This window comes from Eumetopias jubatus, unplaced genomic scaffold, assembly GCF_037043125.1.
Source record: "Eumetopias jubatus isolate StellerSeaLion01/CBP00866 unplaced genomic scaffold, mEumJub1_p1.0 scaffold_6, whole genome shotgun sequence".
NCBI lineage: Eukaryota > Metazoa > Chordata > Mammalia > Carnivora > Otariidae > Eumetopias > Eumetopias jubatus.
This window is the reverse complement of record NW_028274812.1, coordinates 28,766,554-28,786,892: the sequence shown is the minus strand read 5'-3', so window position 1 is coordinate 28,786,892 and position 20,339 is coordinate 28,766,554. Positions and strand designations below refer to the sequence as shown.

The 20,339-nt window shown below is 38.8% G+C and overlaps 1 protein-coding gene across 4 annotated transcripts in view; it reads left to right on the top strand.

Moving 5' to 3' along the window:
- The window catches only part of PDE7B (phosphodiesterase 7B), a 312,256-nt gene that overhangs the window by 262,214 nt on the left and 29,703 nt on the right, over positions 1–20,339 (top strand). For all 4 annotated transcript variants that reach the window (XM_028121407.2, XM_028121409.2, XM_028121408.2 and 1 more), the window contains 3 exons: positions 14,344–14,495; positions 16,453–16,516; positions 18,334–18,429. In XM_028121407.2, coding sequence (XP_027977208.1) covers positions 14,344–14,495; positions 16,453–16,516; positions 18,334–18,429 — 312 coding nt within the window. The remainder of the gene's footprint in view (positions 1–14,343; positions 14,496–16,452; positions 16,517–18,333; positions 18,430–20,339) is intronic.

Here is a 20,339-nt window from a genome sequence, read left to right as displayed (position 1 = left end):
CAACAAAAATGTTTGTCTTTTCCAAAGCTTGAAGCACTAACCAAGGCCTGCAAATTTCTTTGTGTAATAACACAATAATCAAATCACATTAAGTCAGTGTCAGTAATACATGTGTTTTCAATTTTAAAGCGCATAAGTGATTTATTATTCACCTCCTAATATTACATTTGTATGTTTAGTGAGAGAAACAGGAATGTTACATGCATAGAATCACTTCCAAAGTCTGTTATGAAGCTATGTCTCTGATTGTCCCATAGTTATTTTACAAGTTTCCTTTCAGTATTTCTCACTGTGACATTCCTGTTCAATGATATAGATTCTAATCTTCAACTTTTAAATCTTCATCCATTTTAAAACACTTGGACTTATGAGTTATATTGACATTTCCTTTTATTGTTTTTATTTTACTAACTATAATTTTTTAAAGGAAAGGAATCTGAGTATTAATCCTTGACTGTACCCCTGGGAAAAGGGTCCTATGCTGGACTCTCACATGTCACCTACTCTTTGTTCCTGTAAAGAGTAGAATATAAGGAACTCTAGAACATCATCTTCAAAGTCAGATAAACCTGGATCTCAGTCCCTGTTCTGCTACTTATCAGTTGTGTGACTTTGGATACATTACTAAACCTCGCCAAATCCATGGCTTCATCTGTAAAATACGTCTGTTACTATCAACTTCACAATACCCACTTTTATGAAAATGGAGTGACAAATGTCCACTACCTAGTAGATGCTCAGTATTTCCTAGTACCATCACTCCTAGCCTCAAGCCCTGTTCTTGCCATGGATAGAATAAATGGAATAGGAGGCCAGTTGATTTGTTCTAGAAGAAGTACATCAGTTGTATCTTTGGAAACAGTTTGGGTACCTATGCAGATGGACACTGCAATAGTCATCTAAAACAATTCTTTCTTCCTTCTGATCTAGCTCCTTGTGAATAAAGCTTTCCATGGCCTGAATTAATGGTATAAGTCTTAATGGAAGCTCGTTCCTTAAGAGCTTGTTCCACCAAGAGTTATAGATGTGATTACACCTAAGGTGCCACTTTAAGCAATAGAGGGCCATGGACCATAAGAGACAAATATCAATGTACAGATAAGTATCTCAAGTTCCCTACTGAACTAGGGTGGATATTTACATTTGAAGAGTATACTCCAGCCACTTCTAATGCCACTTGATTCAATCAAAGGATTCACTCAGGTGAAATATAATTCAAGCAACCTTTTTAACCTATGAAGAAAAAGGAATTCACTTAAAATGCACTACTTTTCAAAGAACAAAATATAAAGTATCCTTTGCTGGTCATTTTTCAAGATGCATGTTCCTATCCGGGCCTCTACCAATGGATAAACTTAGCACTAATCTGCCATCCTTCTCGAGATGCACTTATAATCACTGCAGAAAATCCAACAAATTCAGAAAAGAACTAGAAGTTCAAGTTCTTCTACACAGGGGATCAGCCCTGTTATCTGTTGTGTTAGATGAATGAATCTCCCCTGTTCTGGATAATTCATTCAGTTCTATAATCCCATGGTGGTGCCCACTGGGAGCAAGGTTATGTGCTGCTGTAAGACAGGAAAAAAAAAATCTTATACCTCAATCAAGAATCACCTCATGCCTTCATTCCTTCATTCAATAAATACCATCATAGCCAGGCCCCACGCTACATAAGACATGACCATACCCTGACAGTGCTTCCAATAGCATGCACAGCATCTGCTGCATAGTCAGAGAGCTAGAAATGCCAGTTACTACCATACCAACTGCAGTGCATGAGGAGAATTCCCAGAAGGATTTGAAGGCACCTGACTGGGGGGTGAAATACTTGAGGTGGGCTGTTGAAGGGTGGATGGCATTTCAATGGGTGAAGATCGTACTCTATGGGAAAGGAATGTAGAATTGGTACGGAAGTGGAAAACCAGGCAAGATCTGCAGGGGGAGAGGGGGAACAGCAAAAACAGAGACCTATTTATCTGCAAGGGGACTGGCGGGAGATAAAAATGGAAAAATAAGTTGGCATCACATTTAGAGAGCCATGAATACCAGGATAAATAATATGAACTTACCTAAGTAGACACTGGGGAGTCATTGAAGAATTTGGAGCAAAGGGTTGACGTGGTTGGGCTTGTGCTTAAGGCATAAATCTGTCCGTGGTAGGTGAGGTAGATTGGTGGGGACAACGGGAGGCGATCAGAGGGTTTGTCCGATATCCTGGGACAGGAGAGTGAAGCACTCACAGACCGAGTGAAAGCAGAAGAGCAGGTGCACATTATAACACACATCTGGAATTTTTGTAGTGAAACGGAACAGTTCAAACACATCTCTCCAGATAAAAGACCACATTTAGTTTAAATACATGCTGAGAACTAGGGAGTTAATGCAACAGTTTTTAATCTGTGGCGACTTAGAATCAACTGCCATTTGGTCACCTCAATTTGCTCACCACAAACTCTTGCCCTCAAAACTCAGGATTTGCTAAACATTTCAAACTCTGAGAAGCGGAGGGTTCAATAAAACCGCATTGTGCCTGGCGCATACTTCTTTAGGACTGAGGAAATTTGATCAGCTTCTTACTAATTCATTTAAATTTCGTTCAAACTGGGATTTTGAAAAACCTCTCTGTTGCCCAGTCTTAAGAGCTTATTTTTAAGGTCTTTTCCCCTCCTTACAAAAAGGAAATAATAGTTTTCCAACCATCCCCGAACCCTGGAAGTTAGAGATTCATAGCCCTTGGGTTGGAATGGATTCTATGGTAGGCAAAGCAACAGGCTCAAAACAGCACATTTTGCCAAACACCAGTGTGTTGTGTGGCTGAGGACAAGCGTCTGACCCTCATGAATACTTTCCGAGCACATTTCCTAGCGCTGAGGCAGCAGGTGTGGGGACCAGGAATTGAGGAAGAAGTTCATTCTGTTCTGTGACTCCTATCAGCCATGCTCGTGGGTCCTCCTCACTGTCAGTCAACAACATAAAAGAGAAATGGCAATTGAAAAAAATAAATATGTTAAAAAGTAGAGCTAGAGAAACAGTTTACCCTGTCTTGAAGAAGACTTTTCCTCTTCCGCCTCCTCCTCCCACTCCGTGGCAGTGTTGAAGCAAAGCTCTTCTTCTGGTGACAGCTGTCAAGAAGTCGTGAGTATCTGTCGTACACAGAACAGCTAATGACATGGGGCTTCGATACACCTCTATTCAAGACCTGATTTTAGAGAACTTAAAATAACTTCCTAGCTGCTTTTAACGCAAATTGATTTCCCAACTTCAAGTTACATTTTAAGGTGATGGTGTACTTTGTTTGAGTTTCTTTTCTTTTCCTTTCTTTCCTTTTTTTCCCCCCCAGTGTTTTGTTATTGTTGTTGTTGAGGTTATATGTATTTTTGTTTATGAGCTTTTCGGTATCACAACTTTCCTATGAAAGACTAAGCCTAGAGAAGGCCCTAGATGTTAAGGAATTTAATTTGTATTTTATCTTAATCCAACTGCTCAAGATTTCAAAGGTCATTTGTAATGACCATGTCTTAAGAATACATCCCTCCATGTACCTGTGAAACAAATAATACATTATATGTTAAAAAAAAAAAAAGAAGAAGATAGTTGGAAGGGAAAAATGAAGGAGGGGGGAATCGGAGGGGGAGATGAACCATGAGAGACTGTGGACTCTGAGAAACAAACTGAGGGTTCTAGAGGGCAAGGGGGTGGGTATTAAAGAGGGCACGTATTGAATGGAGCACTGGATGTTATACACAAACAATGAATCATGGAATATACATCAAAAACTAATGATGTGGGCACCTGGGTGGCTCAGTTGGTTAAGCGACTGCCTTCGGCTCAGGTCATGATCCCGGAGTGCCGGGATCGAGTCCCGCATTGGGCTCCCTGCTCAGCAGGGAGTCTGCTTCTCCCTCTGACTCCCCCCCTCTCGTGCTCTCTCTCTCTCTCTCTCTCAAATAAATAAATAAATAAAATCTTTAAAAAAAAAGAAAACTAATGATATAATGTATGGTGATTAACATAACATAATAAAAAAAATACGTCCCTCCATGTGAGTGCAGTCTCAACATGTGAGGTTACAAGCCAGATAATACCCTGGGTTGTCATCAGCTCCTACCCACCATTCTTTGAGTGCTGAGAATATATACAGGAAGAAATAAACAACTGTGGCCATTCAGGACCACAGACGATGTTTGAAAGACTGGGATAGAAATAGTAATGTATTTTACAAGGCTTTTTGGCAGCTGGTTCTTTTTATGAATAAATGCAGACTTTAATGTCTAGAGATGCTAAACTCTGAAAGGTGGAATTTGAGTGCTGAAGTCATGACGGCCAAGTCTAAATTATGAAATTTGCTAAAAGCGCATGAAAATGAATCGAAGCCTTTAATACGTTGAAAGGAGCACTAGTCTTATGCAGAGGCTGGTATCTTTAGCACCTCGTCAAGAAGACTACAAGTCCACATTGTGCATTTTAGAAATCCGCCAATATCATTTTTATATGCAACATCTTTAATTTTTTTTTCACTTTTTTTTAAAGTAGTTAAATTGTATCTGCAGGGCAACTGCATCTTAGAATAAGTTGCTTCACTCTTGAAATCTTGTGTTTTTTCAAGAAAATTGCCATCCCGGACAACCCCCCTGTTTCCAACTTTGCAGGGACCCCGAACCCTGAACTAGTAGAATTGTAGGAAGGAAGAAAGAGCTGTGCTATAAATCTGCCGTTTGTGCTCAGGACACCTAAAATCAAATGAATTCACTTTTTCTCATCTTTTTAAGAGCTACACATTTAAAACTAGAATTTCAACCTGAGTTCTCCAACACTTCTTGAACTTGGAACTGGAGCACAGACACCAGAAGGTTTTTAAGTGCATCATCATCATGTGTTTACCATCAATGACTTGCAGGATATTGTGGAAATTCAGAGAAAACTAGCAGGAATCTAGCCTCCAAGCCCTTACAGCCTAGTTAGAACATCCGACGTGTAAATAAGAGTGAATTTGCAATCATACAGGGCACAGTTGGGTGTTAGAAGTGGGAGTCAATCACAGCAAGGAGTGGTGGTAGAAGGATCTGGGCCCTGGAACTCCATTGGAGGGTTTGAGAAAAGGATTTCAAAAACTAACATAAGTTTTAGCATTTTGCACTTTATAAATTGGCTTATTATTTTAAAATGGCATTTGATGATGATATTTCTGTAAGCGGAGATTATTTTTTCAAATTAAATTTTGCATGGAGTTTCCATTATGTGCAGGACTATGCACTCAACACAAGGGATTACTGTTGTGTGCGGGTCCCAGCCTTTCAGTAACTAATGTCGCGGCTGGACCAACACTTGAGGTTCTTATTATGATTGCAAGACATCCTTCAGCCACAATCATCAAGAAACTGAAAAAAATAAAGTTTTATTACTTACGGGCCCTGGAATTTACACAGCGCTACTGGGGCCACACAGCCAAGTCATGGGGAGAAAGGGAGAGCGTGAGCATGGCTGGGGTTCTTTTATTGGGGTGGGGCGGAGGTGGGGACCTAGGGTTTTGCAGACTCACTCTTTATTGGTGAATTTAAAACATAAGAATGGGAATTTAAAGCCCAGGATGAGAAAAAACAAATGGCCCACAGGATTGTGTACCGAAATCAACCAAGATCTCTAAAACAAAGGAGCCTCAGTGGGAGGGAGGTGACCTGGCTCTTTATTTAGTCCTGAGGCTGGCAATGCGTTTATTTGGAATAGCCTTCTTTGAAGTGGATGCCCCTTTGAAGTAAGTGGATGCCCTGCCCCGCAAGCAAAAGTAAAGTCAGGCACTTGCATTACCAAAACAAAACAAAATTTAAAAAGCTCTTAGGGCTTCTGCTACAATTACAAAGTTTGATTGGATGATTTCTGACCTTGGAGGGTAGTAAGTTATTTATGCCAATAACTCTAGAGTACAAGACATGTTAAAAATCCTATAAAAGAAGAATAAACAAAGCATATGTATAGCCACTAACCCTGCAAAGAATTTCATTATAATCATATAATATAGGTACTGTAATAAGTATGAGTACAATAATTATCAGAGTAGGGCATGTATTAGTAACACATTATTTAAAAGATTCAGATGGATTTGGGGCACCTGGGTGGCTCAGTCAGTTAAGTGTCTGACTTCAGCTCAGGTCATGATCCTGGGGTCCCGAGATCGAGCCCCACATCGGGCTCCCTGCTCGGAGGAGAGTCTGTTTGTCCCTCTCCCCCAGCTTGTGCTCTCTCTGTCTCTCTCCCTTAAATAAAGAAATAAAATCTTTTTTAAAAATTAAAAAGATTCAAGTGGATTAATGCTTTGAAAGTATTGATACTAGGTTTATGGAGTTGGGTCTCCATGTTTGCTTGAGGCGAGTTCTCACTTAAATATAAAGGCATTCTTTGTTCTTAGTATCACCTGCGCTACTTTTGCACCAATTACTAGCTATTCAAATTCAGGAAACAGTTGCTACAGACCTTGCTGGAAGAACCAGGTATAGAGTTGACAGAAACAGCCTCATCATACTAGGTAGGCTTATAGATTTTTTTTTCCTCGATATTTATTCTGGGTTTAAGGTTTCTCCTCGTACCAAAACTTATCAGCCCCTATAAAGAGAATATGGTACTCAAAATGAAAATAATGTTTATTAACATTTTTTGTATTTAAGCCAACCTCAACTTGTGAAATTTAAGAATTGCCATATCAGCAGTGCCAATATAAACTTCATAACCCTAAATTAGTGTCTAAATAGTGCAGAAATGTGTTAATATGTACATATTTGTGAAATTTATAAAAGAACAAGTGAGCAGAAAATGAATTTCACAGTCCGGGTCTATGCGCACATAGATCAGGCAATGAAACTATTCTGGAACACCATTTTATAACTGTTGCAAATGAAAATTCAGGGACCGAAAGCCCATAAACAACAAAATCCAAACAAAAAATACCGTTGGGATAACTGAATACCTTTAAATAATGACTTTTTAATTATAAAAAGAAATTAAATAAACAGCATTTCATTATTAGGCATATTGGTAAGACTAAATTTTCACAAGCTGAATTTAGCTGAACTATCTGTAAAATGTAGCTTAGCTAATCATTTAAATTTTTTTTCCATTTTTTTATTTTTTATTTTTTATTAACATATAGTGTATTATTTGTTTCAGGGGTACATTTCCGTGATTCGTCAGTCTTACAAAATTCACAGTGCTCACCATAAATTTCTCTCCAGATAGGCATATCCCTATACCCCTAATTATCAAAGTAAAGACACGTTACTCAGAGAGCCCTTTTGGAAACATATGTATCCAATCTTATTCAATAATTGTATAACACATTTCAAAATGTCAAAAAACAGTTCCTAGGACTAGCATACAGCATGGCAATTTATTCATGAATTGTTCCTTATGTAGATTTTTTTTCTCCCAACTGTACCTTCAGCTTATATCCTAGTTTGTCATTATCTCACAAATGACAGTTGATAAATAAGTTATTAATATTGTTTTAAATAAATTTATTTTTTTGCACTATTGAATGTTCTTCCCCTTTAGAGTGCTAGCTTGAGGCTTTTTTCAGTTAGTTTTATGTATGTCTTCAAATGAGAAAATTAAACCTTACTGTTTTCATAAACGGCTATCCAACATCAGTTCTGACATATTTTCTTGTCAATTAAAGACTAACCCAGATAAAAGTACTAAATGGCATAGTCATGGCTTGCCTCGGTGTTTTAGAAAATACTGGCCACCTGCTTGCAGATATGGGCCTGCCCATTGCAGTAAGGTTGAAATTGCACAAATAAAGAATATACCTCAGAATAACCAATTTGTTCCAAAACTTGGAAAATCCTCACCATGAATAGTATTATATGCTACCTTTTTTTAACCTACAGACTACCATAAAAAATGAACCATGAGAAGGTTTTATTATCCAGATTTATTTTAATATTGAATATGTTTGACATTATCTGAGCTTGTGCACCAAAGATGCAAGACAGAATGGGAACTAGGGCGGTGAGGCACTTACTTCATACTCCAGATTTGAGACTGTGCCAAATAACTCAGTGATCAAGGTATTTTGTATTTTAAAGCAATATTCTTTCAATAAAAATGAAGGCCAAAAATATAAAAAATTTAAATAAAAGTCAAAAGAGATCTACATTCTGACATGTTGGTGGATTGTTATCCTGTTTGACCGCAGGGTGAAGAAAGTAGGTGGGGAAGAAGGGAATCTTGCTGTTTTCTTTGGTTTAAGGGCAAAATGGATTTAAGGTAAAACTCAGTATCTCCAGGGGTGCCTGAGTAGCTCAGTAATTGAAGCTTCCTACTCTTGGTTCAGCTCAGGTCATGATCTCAGAGTCATGAGATCAAGCCCTGCCCACCCCACCACCACACCCTGTTGGCCTCTGAGCTGGGTATGGAGCCTGTTTAAGAGTCTCTCTCTCGGGGTGCCTGAGTGGCTCAGTTGGTTAAGCATCTGCCTTTAGCTTAGGTCATGATCTCAGGGTTCTGGAATCGAGCCCCACATCAGGCTCTCTGCTCAGCGGGGAGTCTGCTTCTCCCTCTCACACTCTCAAATAAATAAATAAATTCTCAAAAAAAAAAAAAAGATTCTCTCTCTCCCTCTCCCTCTGCACCCCCCACTCTGTTCCTCAAAAAAAAAAGCAAAAACAAACAAAAAAACATAATGCCTCCAGCTCAAAGCATCATTAGATTAGCAATATTTTAGGCAATCTGGTAACTTTAATGAATAGAAACCTTATTTCCTATCATCTATATTAATTGTATATAACCTGTCATTTTCTTACCTATGAATCTATTTGAAGTATTACACTGCTTGGAAAGTTGAATGGAAGTTTACAAAGGAATACAGTTGATACTTGAACAAGTTTGAACGGCATGGGTGCACTAACATGCAGATTTTTCTCAATAAATACAGTACAGTACTGTAAATGTATTGTCTCTTCCTTATGATTTTCTCATTATCATTTTCTCTAGTTCACTTTATTGTAAGAATACAGTATGTAATACACATAACATACAAAATATGTGCTAATTGACTATGTTATAAATAAGGCTTCTGGTCAACTGTAGGCTATTCTCACATAAGTTTTTGACATGTCCAAAGTTATATGCAGATTGTCAACTGCCCAGCAGGTATGCACCCCCAGCCCCCACACTGTTCAACAGTGAACTATAATCCATAATTTGGATTTGCTATGTTTGTGGCATATTTCCATCATTTAGGCTTACCTTGTTTACTTTATTTCTGTTATGTTAATACTCTAGCTACAGGCGCACCTGGGTGGCTCAGTTGTTAGGCGTCTGCCTTCAGCTCGGGTCATGATCCCAGGGTCCTGGGATCGAGCCCCACATCGGGCTCCCTGCTCAGCAGGAAGCCTGCTTCTCCCTCTCCCACTCCGCCTGCTTGTGTTCCCTCTCTCACTGTGTCTCTCTGTCAAATAAATAAAATCTTAAAAAAAAAAAATACTCTCAGCTACATAGGAGATTTTCTTTCAGTATTTTAGAATGGGAAAATTTTCATAGAAGGTTAAAAAAGGAATTGATCATTGTATGGTTATTTCCTATTAGATTTCTGCACAACACAGGAATAACTCATTTCATTTACTTGACACACTTGATTTCATTCTATATAATTCTGCATAGAACCATCACCAACATTCCTTTGCTTCCCTATGTAGCAAAACTCCTTGGGTTGTCTATACTTGATACTGTTGCCTGACATTTCTCTTCTTGTTCTCTCTCTTCTTAAACTCTATATTATAAAATATAGAGTTTACAGAAAATTTTCAAGGATAGAACATTCATATACACTTTACCCAGAGGAACCAATTATTATTTTGCCCTGTTTGTCTTTGCTATATATTTTTTTCGTAACCACTTGAGAATTTGTTTACACATCATGCCCCTTTATCCCTAAATATCTCAGCATGTATTTTCCTTATTTTTAATTTATTATTTATTTACTTACTTACTTACTTATTTTTTAGAGAGAGAGAGAAAGGGGTAGGAAGGGGCAGAAGGAGAGGGAGAGAGAGAATCCCAAGCAGGCTCCATGCCCAGCCCAGAGCCCGACTCGGGGCTCAATCTCAGGACCCTGAGATCATGACCTGAGCTGAAACCAAGAGGCCGACGCTTAACTGACTGAGCTACCCAGGCACCCATCAGCATGTATTTTCTAAGAACAGGAGCCTTCTTTTGCAGACCACAGTTCAATTATCAAATTTCTCATATATATGTCCATATCCAAATTTCACAAATTATCCTAATAAAGCCATTTTTGGAAATTATTTCCTGATCCAGGATCTCATTCAGAGTCATACAAATGCATTTAGAGCACTCTATCTGGCATCCATTATCCTGAAACAATAGGAGAGGCTATCTTTGTCTTTCATGACACTGACATTTTTTAAAGAATGCAGGTTGATTATTTTGTAAAGTATCTTTCAGCTTGGGTTCTTAGGATGTTTCCTCTTTCTGGGGGTTGGAGCAAGAACACAACATAGGCAATGTTGTGTCCTCAGTGTATTACATCAGAAGTGTGTAATGTCAGCTTCTCCCATTATTGGGGATGTAAACTTTGATTATTTAGTGAAAATGGTGCCCCCTCTACATTTGTCCACTAAAAAACTACACAACTTTTCCTTTCCAATTAATAAATCAGTGGGGAGATACTTTGATACCATAAATTATCCTCTTGCTTTTTAAACTTCCACTGAATAGTTTTAGTGTCCATTGATGATTTTGGCCCGAAGCAGTTATCACCATAAAAGTTGCAAAATGGTGGGGCACCTGGGTGTCTCAGTTGGTTAAGTGTCTGACTCTTGATTTCAGCTCAGGTCATGATCTCAGGGTCGTGAGATTGAGCCCGGTGTCAGGCTCCGTGCTGGGTGTGGAGCCTGCTTAAGATTCTCTCTCCCCTTCTCCCTCTTCCCCTCCCCCCACCTCGCTCTCTCTCCAAAAAAAAAAAAAAAAAAAGTTGCAAAATGGTAATTTTCTAACTCTATTAGTTCCTCTGCATTATGGGTTGACACTCTGCAAGGAAGAGATTTCCCTTCTCATTTATTTACTTATTTGTTTACTTACCATCAGTATGGACTCATGGATTCTTCTCTCAGTCAGTGGTTTATAATCAGCTCTTCCATTATTCATGTTGATGCTCAAAGTTTCCCATATTTGGTCAGAGGGACGCCCTGCAAGTCGTCTCCTCTGTCATTTTTGTAATGATCCCATCATTTCTCGAGCTCTCCCTTACCTTCCAGAACGACAAGAAGTTGCAGTTCTTGTATTTTGCCTGCCCCAGTCCGAGACTTGGCCATTTCACAGAGGAGGTCTGGTTTCTTTTAGTGAGAAATTGTGTTTTAAAAACAAAATCTAGGTTATAGATGTGTGACTAGGATGTTGTTGCTTCTGGCATAGAATAAAATGTGCTCCATTAAGTGCATAGTTCAGTGAATTTTGACAAATGTATATACCCGTGGTCAATTTTCAGTCTTTGTTGAACTTGCTCTGTCATTAACAGCATTCGATACTGAGGATCTCACCTTCCTCCTTGCAATATTGTCTTTACTAGGCTTCTGGGAAATGATGGTTTTTCCCTATCCCCACTGGATACTCCTCAGTCTCCTTCAATTGTCTCTGCTCTTCTCTATATCTTTCAAAGTTGAAATACTGCAGAACTCAGACTCTGATGCTTTTCTCATCTGTATATCTGTCTACTCCCTAGGTAATCTCATCTGACAACTCCCAGATTTTTATCTCTAGCCCAGTCTTCTCTCCCAAGCTCTGGGTTTTATATCCACTTATTTCCATCTGACATCTGTGCCTGAATTTCCAATAGACATCCAAATTCAACATGTGCAAAACTGAAATCCACCCCACACCTGGCCTTCCTGTGGCTTTCCCATCTCAGGTGATGGCAGCTCCATTCTCCTAGTTATTTAGAGCAAAAACTTGGAGGTACCCAAAATATACTCCAGATCCCCCCCCCCCAACTTCTTGTCCCTCCACTGGTCCTCCCATGATCTGAGCAACCATCATCTCTTGCCTGGGTTATTTCAAGGGCCTCATAGCTGGTCTCACTACATCAAAGCTTTCTCTTACAATCTGCTCGCCACATAGAATGACCCTTTTTGAATATATAGTGTGATCATATCACTCTTCTCTCAAAACTCTGCAGGGGCAAGGTGCCTGGGTAGCTCACTCAGCCAGGTAAGCATCTGACTTGGACTCAGGTCATGATCTCGGAGTCCTGGAATCGAGCCCTGCATTGGGATTCCCACTCAGGGGAGTCTGCTTTTCCCTCTCCCTCTGCCCCCCCCCCCAACCCTCGCTCATGCTCTCTCAGTCTCTCTGTCCCTCTCTCAAATAAATAAATAAAATCTTAAACAAATAAACAAACCTTTGCAGTGGCTCCTTATTTCATTCAGAGTAGAGCCCAAGCTGTTACAATGGCCTACAGGACTCTATAATTCTCATGCCCTCCTCTGCTCTGAGACCTCATCTCCTACTCCTCCCTCTTCCTCTCCTTTCCATCCACCTGGAATTCCTGCAGCTCCTCCCACATGCTGGCATGCCAGGCGTGCCCCTTCTAGGGGCATTCAAGCTGGTACCTCTGTAAGGAAGGTATCTCCCACTTATCTGCTTGGCCAGCTTCCTCATCTCCTTCACTTGACCAAACTATACCCTCTAATGAGGCCCACTCTGACTATCCAAACACAGAATGCGTGGTCCCTCACTTTCAGCTTTTCTGGCTTTTCCCCATTGTACTTACCACCATCTAACACATTTTTATGAATTACTTATTTTTTGTTTATTGGTTATTGCATGTCCCTTTATGCTGGAACGTAAACTTCATGAGTACAGGGATCTTTGTTCTGCTCATTGGAGAACCTAGAACCAAAGGATCTCACTGAACATCTGTGTTTTAAATAAATGAATGAACCACTTTGTCCTATACTTTGACTTGATAAATTGATAGAAATGAGTAAGAACCCACTAGTAGAACTGAGTCCACGTATACCATTTTTAATTTAGCTGTATGCCTAACACCCAACTTCAGTTACACTCCTCTCTCTGGGTGTATGTTTTCCTCTTTCCACACATAAAATCTAGATCCACTTTAAAAAAAGAAAGCATTTCAGTCAGGTGGGATTTCCAGAGAACAGTGGGTTTTGCCTGCCCTGAATTAAGCCTTTGCATGCATAATATAGCCTAAGTAACAAACTGATTTTGGTCAGTCACTGCCATCAGGGAGGGCCACGTTGCCCACTCTTTCCTCTGCTTCTCTATCCACTGTGATTCTGAGCTCCCTAGAGAAGGAGGGGAGATGGGAGGAAGGGTGAAAGAATCCAAAGTTTCTTTAGATATGGACTGTACGTTTTCCTAGCAGACTGTTCAGTTGACTCCAGATTCAAAATGGGTAGTAGATGTCACTTAGGTGGCCCTGGAGTGATTCATAGAATTTCAGCTGAGATAAGACATACCTTGACAGGCATTCAAATAATGTGCCTGGCGTATTTCTGGAAAATCACCATGATGTCAACAGTCAAGTTTTGAAAGGCACATGAGTATTAAAATATCTCTACTGACAGGATCAGACTTTCCTGGCCACTAGTAAAAAAAGAATATACTCCATTAGAAAGTAGACACCCTCTTTGCTTCTTGTCCAGAAAATCTAGATCACCTTTGTACTGAGATTCTTGATTCCTTTGCCCCTGGTATTCCTGGGACATTAGGAAACATTTTCCTCATGTCTAAGCTAGTGTATTCTCAGCCCTTTTAATTAAGAGAGTGTAGGATGAGAACCTGGTTTAAATGCTGGAGGCTTGGTTTTAATATCATAGAAAAAAGCATAACTGTTCCTTTCAAATGCATGCAGAAGTATGCGGATTTCACATACTTCACGTACTAAGCATACCAGCGCCATTAATAAGAAAATGAAGATTTTAATTTATATATCTCATGCCTTCTAAAATTACATTCAGAAATATCTTGACATTTTAATGAATGTAATATATAAGAAAGGTCATTTTTGTTCTAAGACAACTTCAAATGTAGATTTAAATAGACTGTATTTAAGAGAGCACTGAGAGCATATTTTAAGTTTATCTCTTTTATAATACATTGTGTTTTTACATCAGGCTCCCTGCTCGTGGGCAAGCCTGCTTCTCCCTCTCCCTCTGTCTGCTGCTCCCCTGGCTTGTGCTCTCTCTCTCTCTCTCCCCCTGTCAAATAAATAAATAAAATCTTAAATATAATACGTTGTATTTTTACATAGTGGAGAAAATAGGGCTTTTTAAATATATAATGTCTGTATTTGATTACTTTCCTCAGATACAACACACTCAGGGGAAATTGGCACTAAGAAAAAGGTGAAAAGACTGTTAAGCTTTCAAAGATACTTCCATGCATCGAGGCTGCTTCGTGGAATTATACCACAAGCCCCTCTCCACCTGCTGGATGAAGACTACCTTGGACAAGCAAGGGTGAGTTAGTCTCCTCTGTCACCTCCCAGGAGGTCAGTGGTCAAAAGCACGTACCTCAGCTGACAGTACCTGGGTTGGAGTCCAACTTCTGCCACTGAGACCCTCTGTGACTCTGGCTAGTTAGTCAACACATCTGGACTTTTCCCTCAAATATGAAATGAGGTTAATAGAAACACCCAGCTCAGAGGGGTGATGCAGAGATTACATGAGGTAAAGCATGCTTACATGTTTCATATATTCATGCCTAGCACATGCTAGCTATTTTCATTTTTACAAATGGACAAAACATATTTGCACAACACTAACTAAAGTAAAATTCTGGACTGATTACCAATGAGAGAATAGCTAAGTCTTTAAACCCATTATAATAGCTATGCTGAAAGTAACCCAATAATTACCAACTCTTAATTCCACTTCTGTCTACCAATATGGTATGTAGTCCTTTTTATAATTTTATTTTATTTAAATAATTTTCACAAATTTTACAATCATTTTTGCAATTCATTGATCAAAGGTTGAAATGAACATGTGACAATTAAAAAAAAAAAAAGTTCACAAGTTATCTCTAGCCCAAACTGTCAAAGGAGTTTAAATTTCAGGATAAACTGCCACCGTTTAAACAGAAATCACAAGTAGAGTCTTAGAGTTTACATGCTAAGTAATATTATGCTATCTATATACTATTAAGAAATATATACTATTACTGTATAGTGTTAGTAACTAAGCAACAAGTAATATCAGAAGAACTAATTCCCAACTTTAGGTTTAAAAAAGAAAAAAAAAAAATCACTCCTAACAACCCAAGGCCTGAGATTGAGTGAATATTTGTTTGTTTATTCATCTGGATGGTTGGGTGGTTGGGTGGTTGGGTGGTTGGGTGGTTGGTTGGAGAAAAAAGAGCAAGACTAAGCGCCCTGGGGCATCAGTGACAGAGCATTCTTGTGGGGCCCTCCTCCAAGCATTCACCCCTCAAGTGAGATGACCTTGAGATGTAGAAAGAACTGTGGGTCACAAGTCAGGATACCAGGGATCAAGTCCTGATTCTGCTTTAGTATTTGACTTGGATAAAATGTTCACACACACCAGATCTCACAGGTAACGTATTATTTCTTCATTTTTCTGATAATGCTGGAAGGTCTTTGTGTGCTGTGACAAGGCCCTTAGACTTTATTGGAAGATGCAGGGAAGACATTTAGGGGCAGGAAGAGGAGAGTGAGCTGGTCCTTAGAGGAAGCAGTGACTTTGAGAAGAGAGGAAGGCCAGGCAAAGAAGCCACAGTGAGGATAGAATCCATAACCACAGCTTCACATCTGAGAGTTAAAGACCATCTCATTCTAAGCATGGGGGATTTAAAAAAAAAAACAAACAGGATAATAAGCCTACATTGGACAGTAGGTCTTTAAATTACCCAACATTTTCAATTGCCAACTCCAGTTTCCTATCTGTTAGAGTGGTTCATTTCACATTTAGTCCACATTGAGCCAAGTAATGTGCTCAGCAATCATTTTGACTTCATTTTTTAAAATTTTGCTGTGAACATTCTCAAGTATATAGTCATTTGCGATGTACAGACTTTACTGAACTACAATTTTAACAGATATCAAATTTTATGTGTGCTTATTATATACAAACACCATTCTAAGCACTCCACATATATTACCTTCTTTAATCCTCACAAAAATCCTATTTTTCAAATAGGAAACTGAGGTACAGAGAAGTTAAGGAACTTGCCCAAACTCCCACAGCCAGTGAGAGATGTGGCTGACACTGAACCAGATAGTCTAATTCCTTTCACACTCTTGTTAGTAGCATGTAGAGCAAGATTTGTTTTACCACAAACCAGATAGCAATGTGCTACTATTTCCAACTTTTTAATTGTTTAATTCACTGTCTCAAAGTAAATGTTTGAGTCTCCGGTATGATTCATTTGAATGCTGTTTTTCGTTTGCCTTTTCAGCATATGCTTTCCAAAGTGGGAATGTGGGATTTTGACATTTTCTTATTTGATCGCTTGACAAATGGTAAGTCACCAAAAGAATCTTATTTCCAAACACTGTTATTCTTTTTCCCTTCTTTTTCCACTTTCCTAAGTCTATAGCCACTCAAGAAGGGCCAGGGCAGGGGAAAATTAATTCAGATGAAAAGTAAGGACTGAATTTGGCCTTAGAATCTTAAGACCATTTTCCTTCTGGCCTTGATGATCCCAAAGGAATTTGGAAACCACAGATTAGATTCTTTCCTGGCAGAATACTTTGGCCACATCCAAATGTAGGAGGTTCATTGTTAGTCAGTGAAAACTAGAAACACTGAAGCTCGTCTGATCAGTCCTGAGCCCTATAGGGCAGGTGTCTGTACATTTTCACTGAGTGAGCTGAAGCTGGTCCAGTGCAGGTCTTGTTCAGATATGCTCGGCATCACTGGAGGAAAATACTGGCTGATGATGGAGTGTAAAACGTTAGGCTACAGCTGAAGAGAAAAGTAGGCATTCCCACTGGCTTCACTTTTAAAATCTTGGTGCCTATAAAGACTTTCCTAAAGAAAATAATAAAATTTGGTTATATATTCGTCTGCCCATTAAACAAATGCCAATAGGCTTAGGGAGCCAATGAAAGACATCATACCTGATGCTGACCTTCACATGTCCCACCGTATACCAGGCTTATACTTTAAGTCATTACAGATGGTTTTCTCAGCCTCTGTTACTTGACAAATAACATACAGTTGAAAGATACAGCCTAAGACCGTGAAGCCGACCGAGCTTTACACTGTGGACAGCTAACTAGACCATGTAGGGATGGAGCCCACAATCTTGTATTTCACTTTGCTCAAATCAACTGAGAAATGGGTACCAGTAGATGAAAGTAACTCTGAATAAAAGGATTTGCTCAAAAGAGAGTATAATCATGACCCTCATGGAATATGAAATGAGCATATGTCAAAGATTTAACTCAATTAATTAGAGATCCGTTAAGATGTTACAACTAGTTCAAGGGAAAATTCAAAGAACAACACATATGTAAACAGTAAGAAATGTTTAAATGAATTTATTAATAGCTGTAAAACTGGGAAGAGGAAGTCAACTGTATTTTCACCTGAGAGATTTTGTTTGCATGTTATGGACAAGAATCATTTGCAATACTCTCAGTTATCTACAACTTTGAGAGTTGTAAAGTAGCTCAAAGACAATGGAATCTGCAGAAATGCAGAATCAGGTGGCCCGGAAGAGTGTGCTTAGGCAATACTTTGTTTTCCACTTAAGACATCCAGTCATCATCTTGGTCCATTTCAAAATCTTTCATAAATTCTCTAATGCTTTTAAAATTCAAAATCATTACTCTTTAGTCAATAATATTTCCTAAATGCTTACTAGTCATTATTGCTTCAATTTTGCATCTCTGCTGGCTTAAGTTCTAAACTATCTCATGGTCACATCTCATCTTGGGTGATTTCTCTTAAGGAACGTGGTGACTTAGATATCCCTGTAAACCTAAGAATCAGTTGGAAGCGACTTAAGGCACATTGCAAGTGACCATTAAACTGTGTCTTTAAAAACTACACACGAACACAAACAGAGTTTGTGTGTGTCCCCACAATAAGCAGACTCTTAATACTTTCATTGCCTTTGGTATAGAGAAATGTCCGACCTAGCTTGTTTCACTTGTACAATATGAGAAAACCTAGGACCAAACCATAGGAATAAGATCCTTTATACTTGAAAAAATTCAAATTTAACAGGGAAAAGGAGACTTTTCATTACAGAAACTTTGGATCCTTTTGTCAATCTCAATATTTTAGTGGTGAAAAAAAAAAGTTAAAGCAGGTGACTGTTTTCCTACAGGAAACAGCTTGGTAACACTGCTGTGCCACCTCTTCAACACCCATGGACTCATTCACCATTTCAAGTTAGACATGGTGACCTTGCACAGGTTTTTAGGTAAGTCTTCATTTCCATATTCTTACCTCCTTTCCTCTGAATAATGACAGCCCATAATATTCTTTAATGTAAAGTGGCAAGAATGATAGCATGGAAGATGAAGATCTCAAGTTAATCTTAAATTATCTCACCTTAATTTTAAAATATGGTTTACCCATTTTTGAAATGGTGAAAAGTGAAAAAAGATTATTTACTTGATTATCTATGTTTACAATAGATAAAAACAATATAAAGAAAACCATCAAGAGCATGTAACTGTTAAAGAAATTACTGATCTGCTTACCTATCAGCAAAACCCCAGTAATGTATGCCTCAAATAATTCCAATCTGGACATGAGTTGTTAAAAATCTTCAATAGGCTTTTTTTTTTTTAATATAAGAACTACCATTTATGTAGTGCCCACTATATGCAAGATGCTCTCAGTATGTTATTCCTAACCATTTCAACAACTCTGCAAGTTGGGTGTTGTCACCGCCATTTGGCGCACAGTTAAGGAAAAGTAGAAAGAGGTTTCATAACTTGCTCAAGGTCAACAACTTGTAATTGGCAGAGCTTCAGTCCAAGCCCAGGTCTGTCTGACTTGAAAGTCCGCCATGTTTCCACTCAACTCCACCTCGTCACTCTCTATCAAAAACAGCCCCAGTTCTTACTGGACTTAATGCGCACGCTTATTTATCTGCCAAATGATCCAGGGCACATTTTTAATCACCATATAACTTCCTGCTGCCACTTAGCATGTTGCTGGCTTCTTTGATGTGTCCTATGGCTGTGCTTTGAATTTCGAAGCTGACTTGATGCCTTGATGCCTCCAAAGTAACAGAGACATGGTAGCAACAGAAGGAATGACAACCAGGCCAATACAGTGCTGACATATGCTGGGACTAAGGACTTGCATATATTAACACATTTCATTCTTACAGCAGCCCTTTGAAAGTGGAGCTATTGTTATTCCCATTTTATAGAGAAAAAAACTGAGGAAACTTATGGTTAAGTAATTTTCCCAACACATATAATAAGGGAGAGAGCCAGAGTTTAAATATAATTGTTTTTAGAAACCCGTAAAATAAATAATAATTGGCAAAAGAAATTTTTGAAACCAGCTACAACATGGCTTGGTTCCAGAAACACAAATAACTTCAGGCTAATTGAATGATTTCTTGAGCAAAGTAATGGCCACAAATGGGCCAAATAATTTGTATTTGTCTAAAGAAGGAGAACACAGATACTTTGGACATGTGTATGCCCGCAGAGTAATGTAAAGAATGAAAAGATTTGATGACAGAAATAACACCCGAATTCAGAGCTAAACTCACAAAATGGGCTGAGAAAATATGGCCACGCTTGCAAATCTGGACATTCTATACACACTGAAAATATTGCATCCTAAGCATCTTAAGCTAAAGCAGGCTAATGGCTTCTGTAATTAGCAAAACCAAATCACCTTGCTTATGTCTCTACTTGGTTCCAAGAGCACTCTGGTCCTTAAATTGGAAGGGCATGAGAGATGCTAACTTAATCTGAATGAGATAGAAATAAAACCAAGGAGTTCACCATTGGATCAACACAGTACTTTGAACTTCTGCCTGAAGAAGTGTCAGATTTGCTTTGGTCAGTCTTTGCTATTCAAGTGCTAAACCAGTCTTTGGATATCGGGGTCTGATGCTACTTGGGCTCTTTAAAAGGAAACCTCTTTAATGGCATATTATTCGTAAATGGCAGCAAACTTAAATAATTAAACTCTAGTGTGAAATAAAGTTGTCCTTTTCCTACATATTTATTTTTCCTATGAATGAAAGCCTTGATGAACGCCAGAAAGGAGTGATTTATGAAGGTGGTGAGGAATCCCAAGGGCCTCACAAATCCTTTTAGCCTTTCTCCCATCTGCCCTCCCCTCCTCTTCACTAAAAAC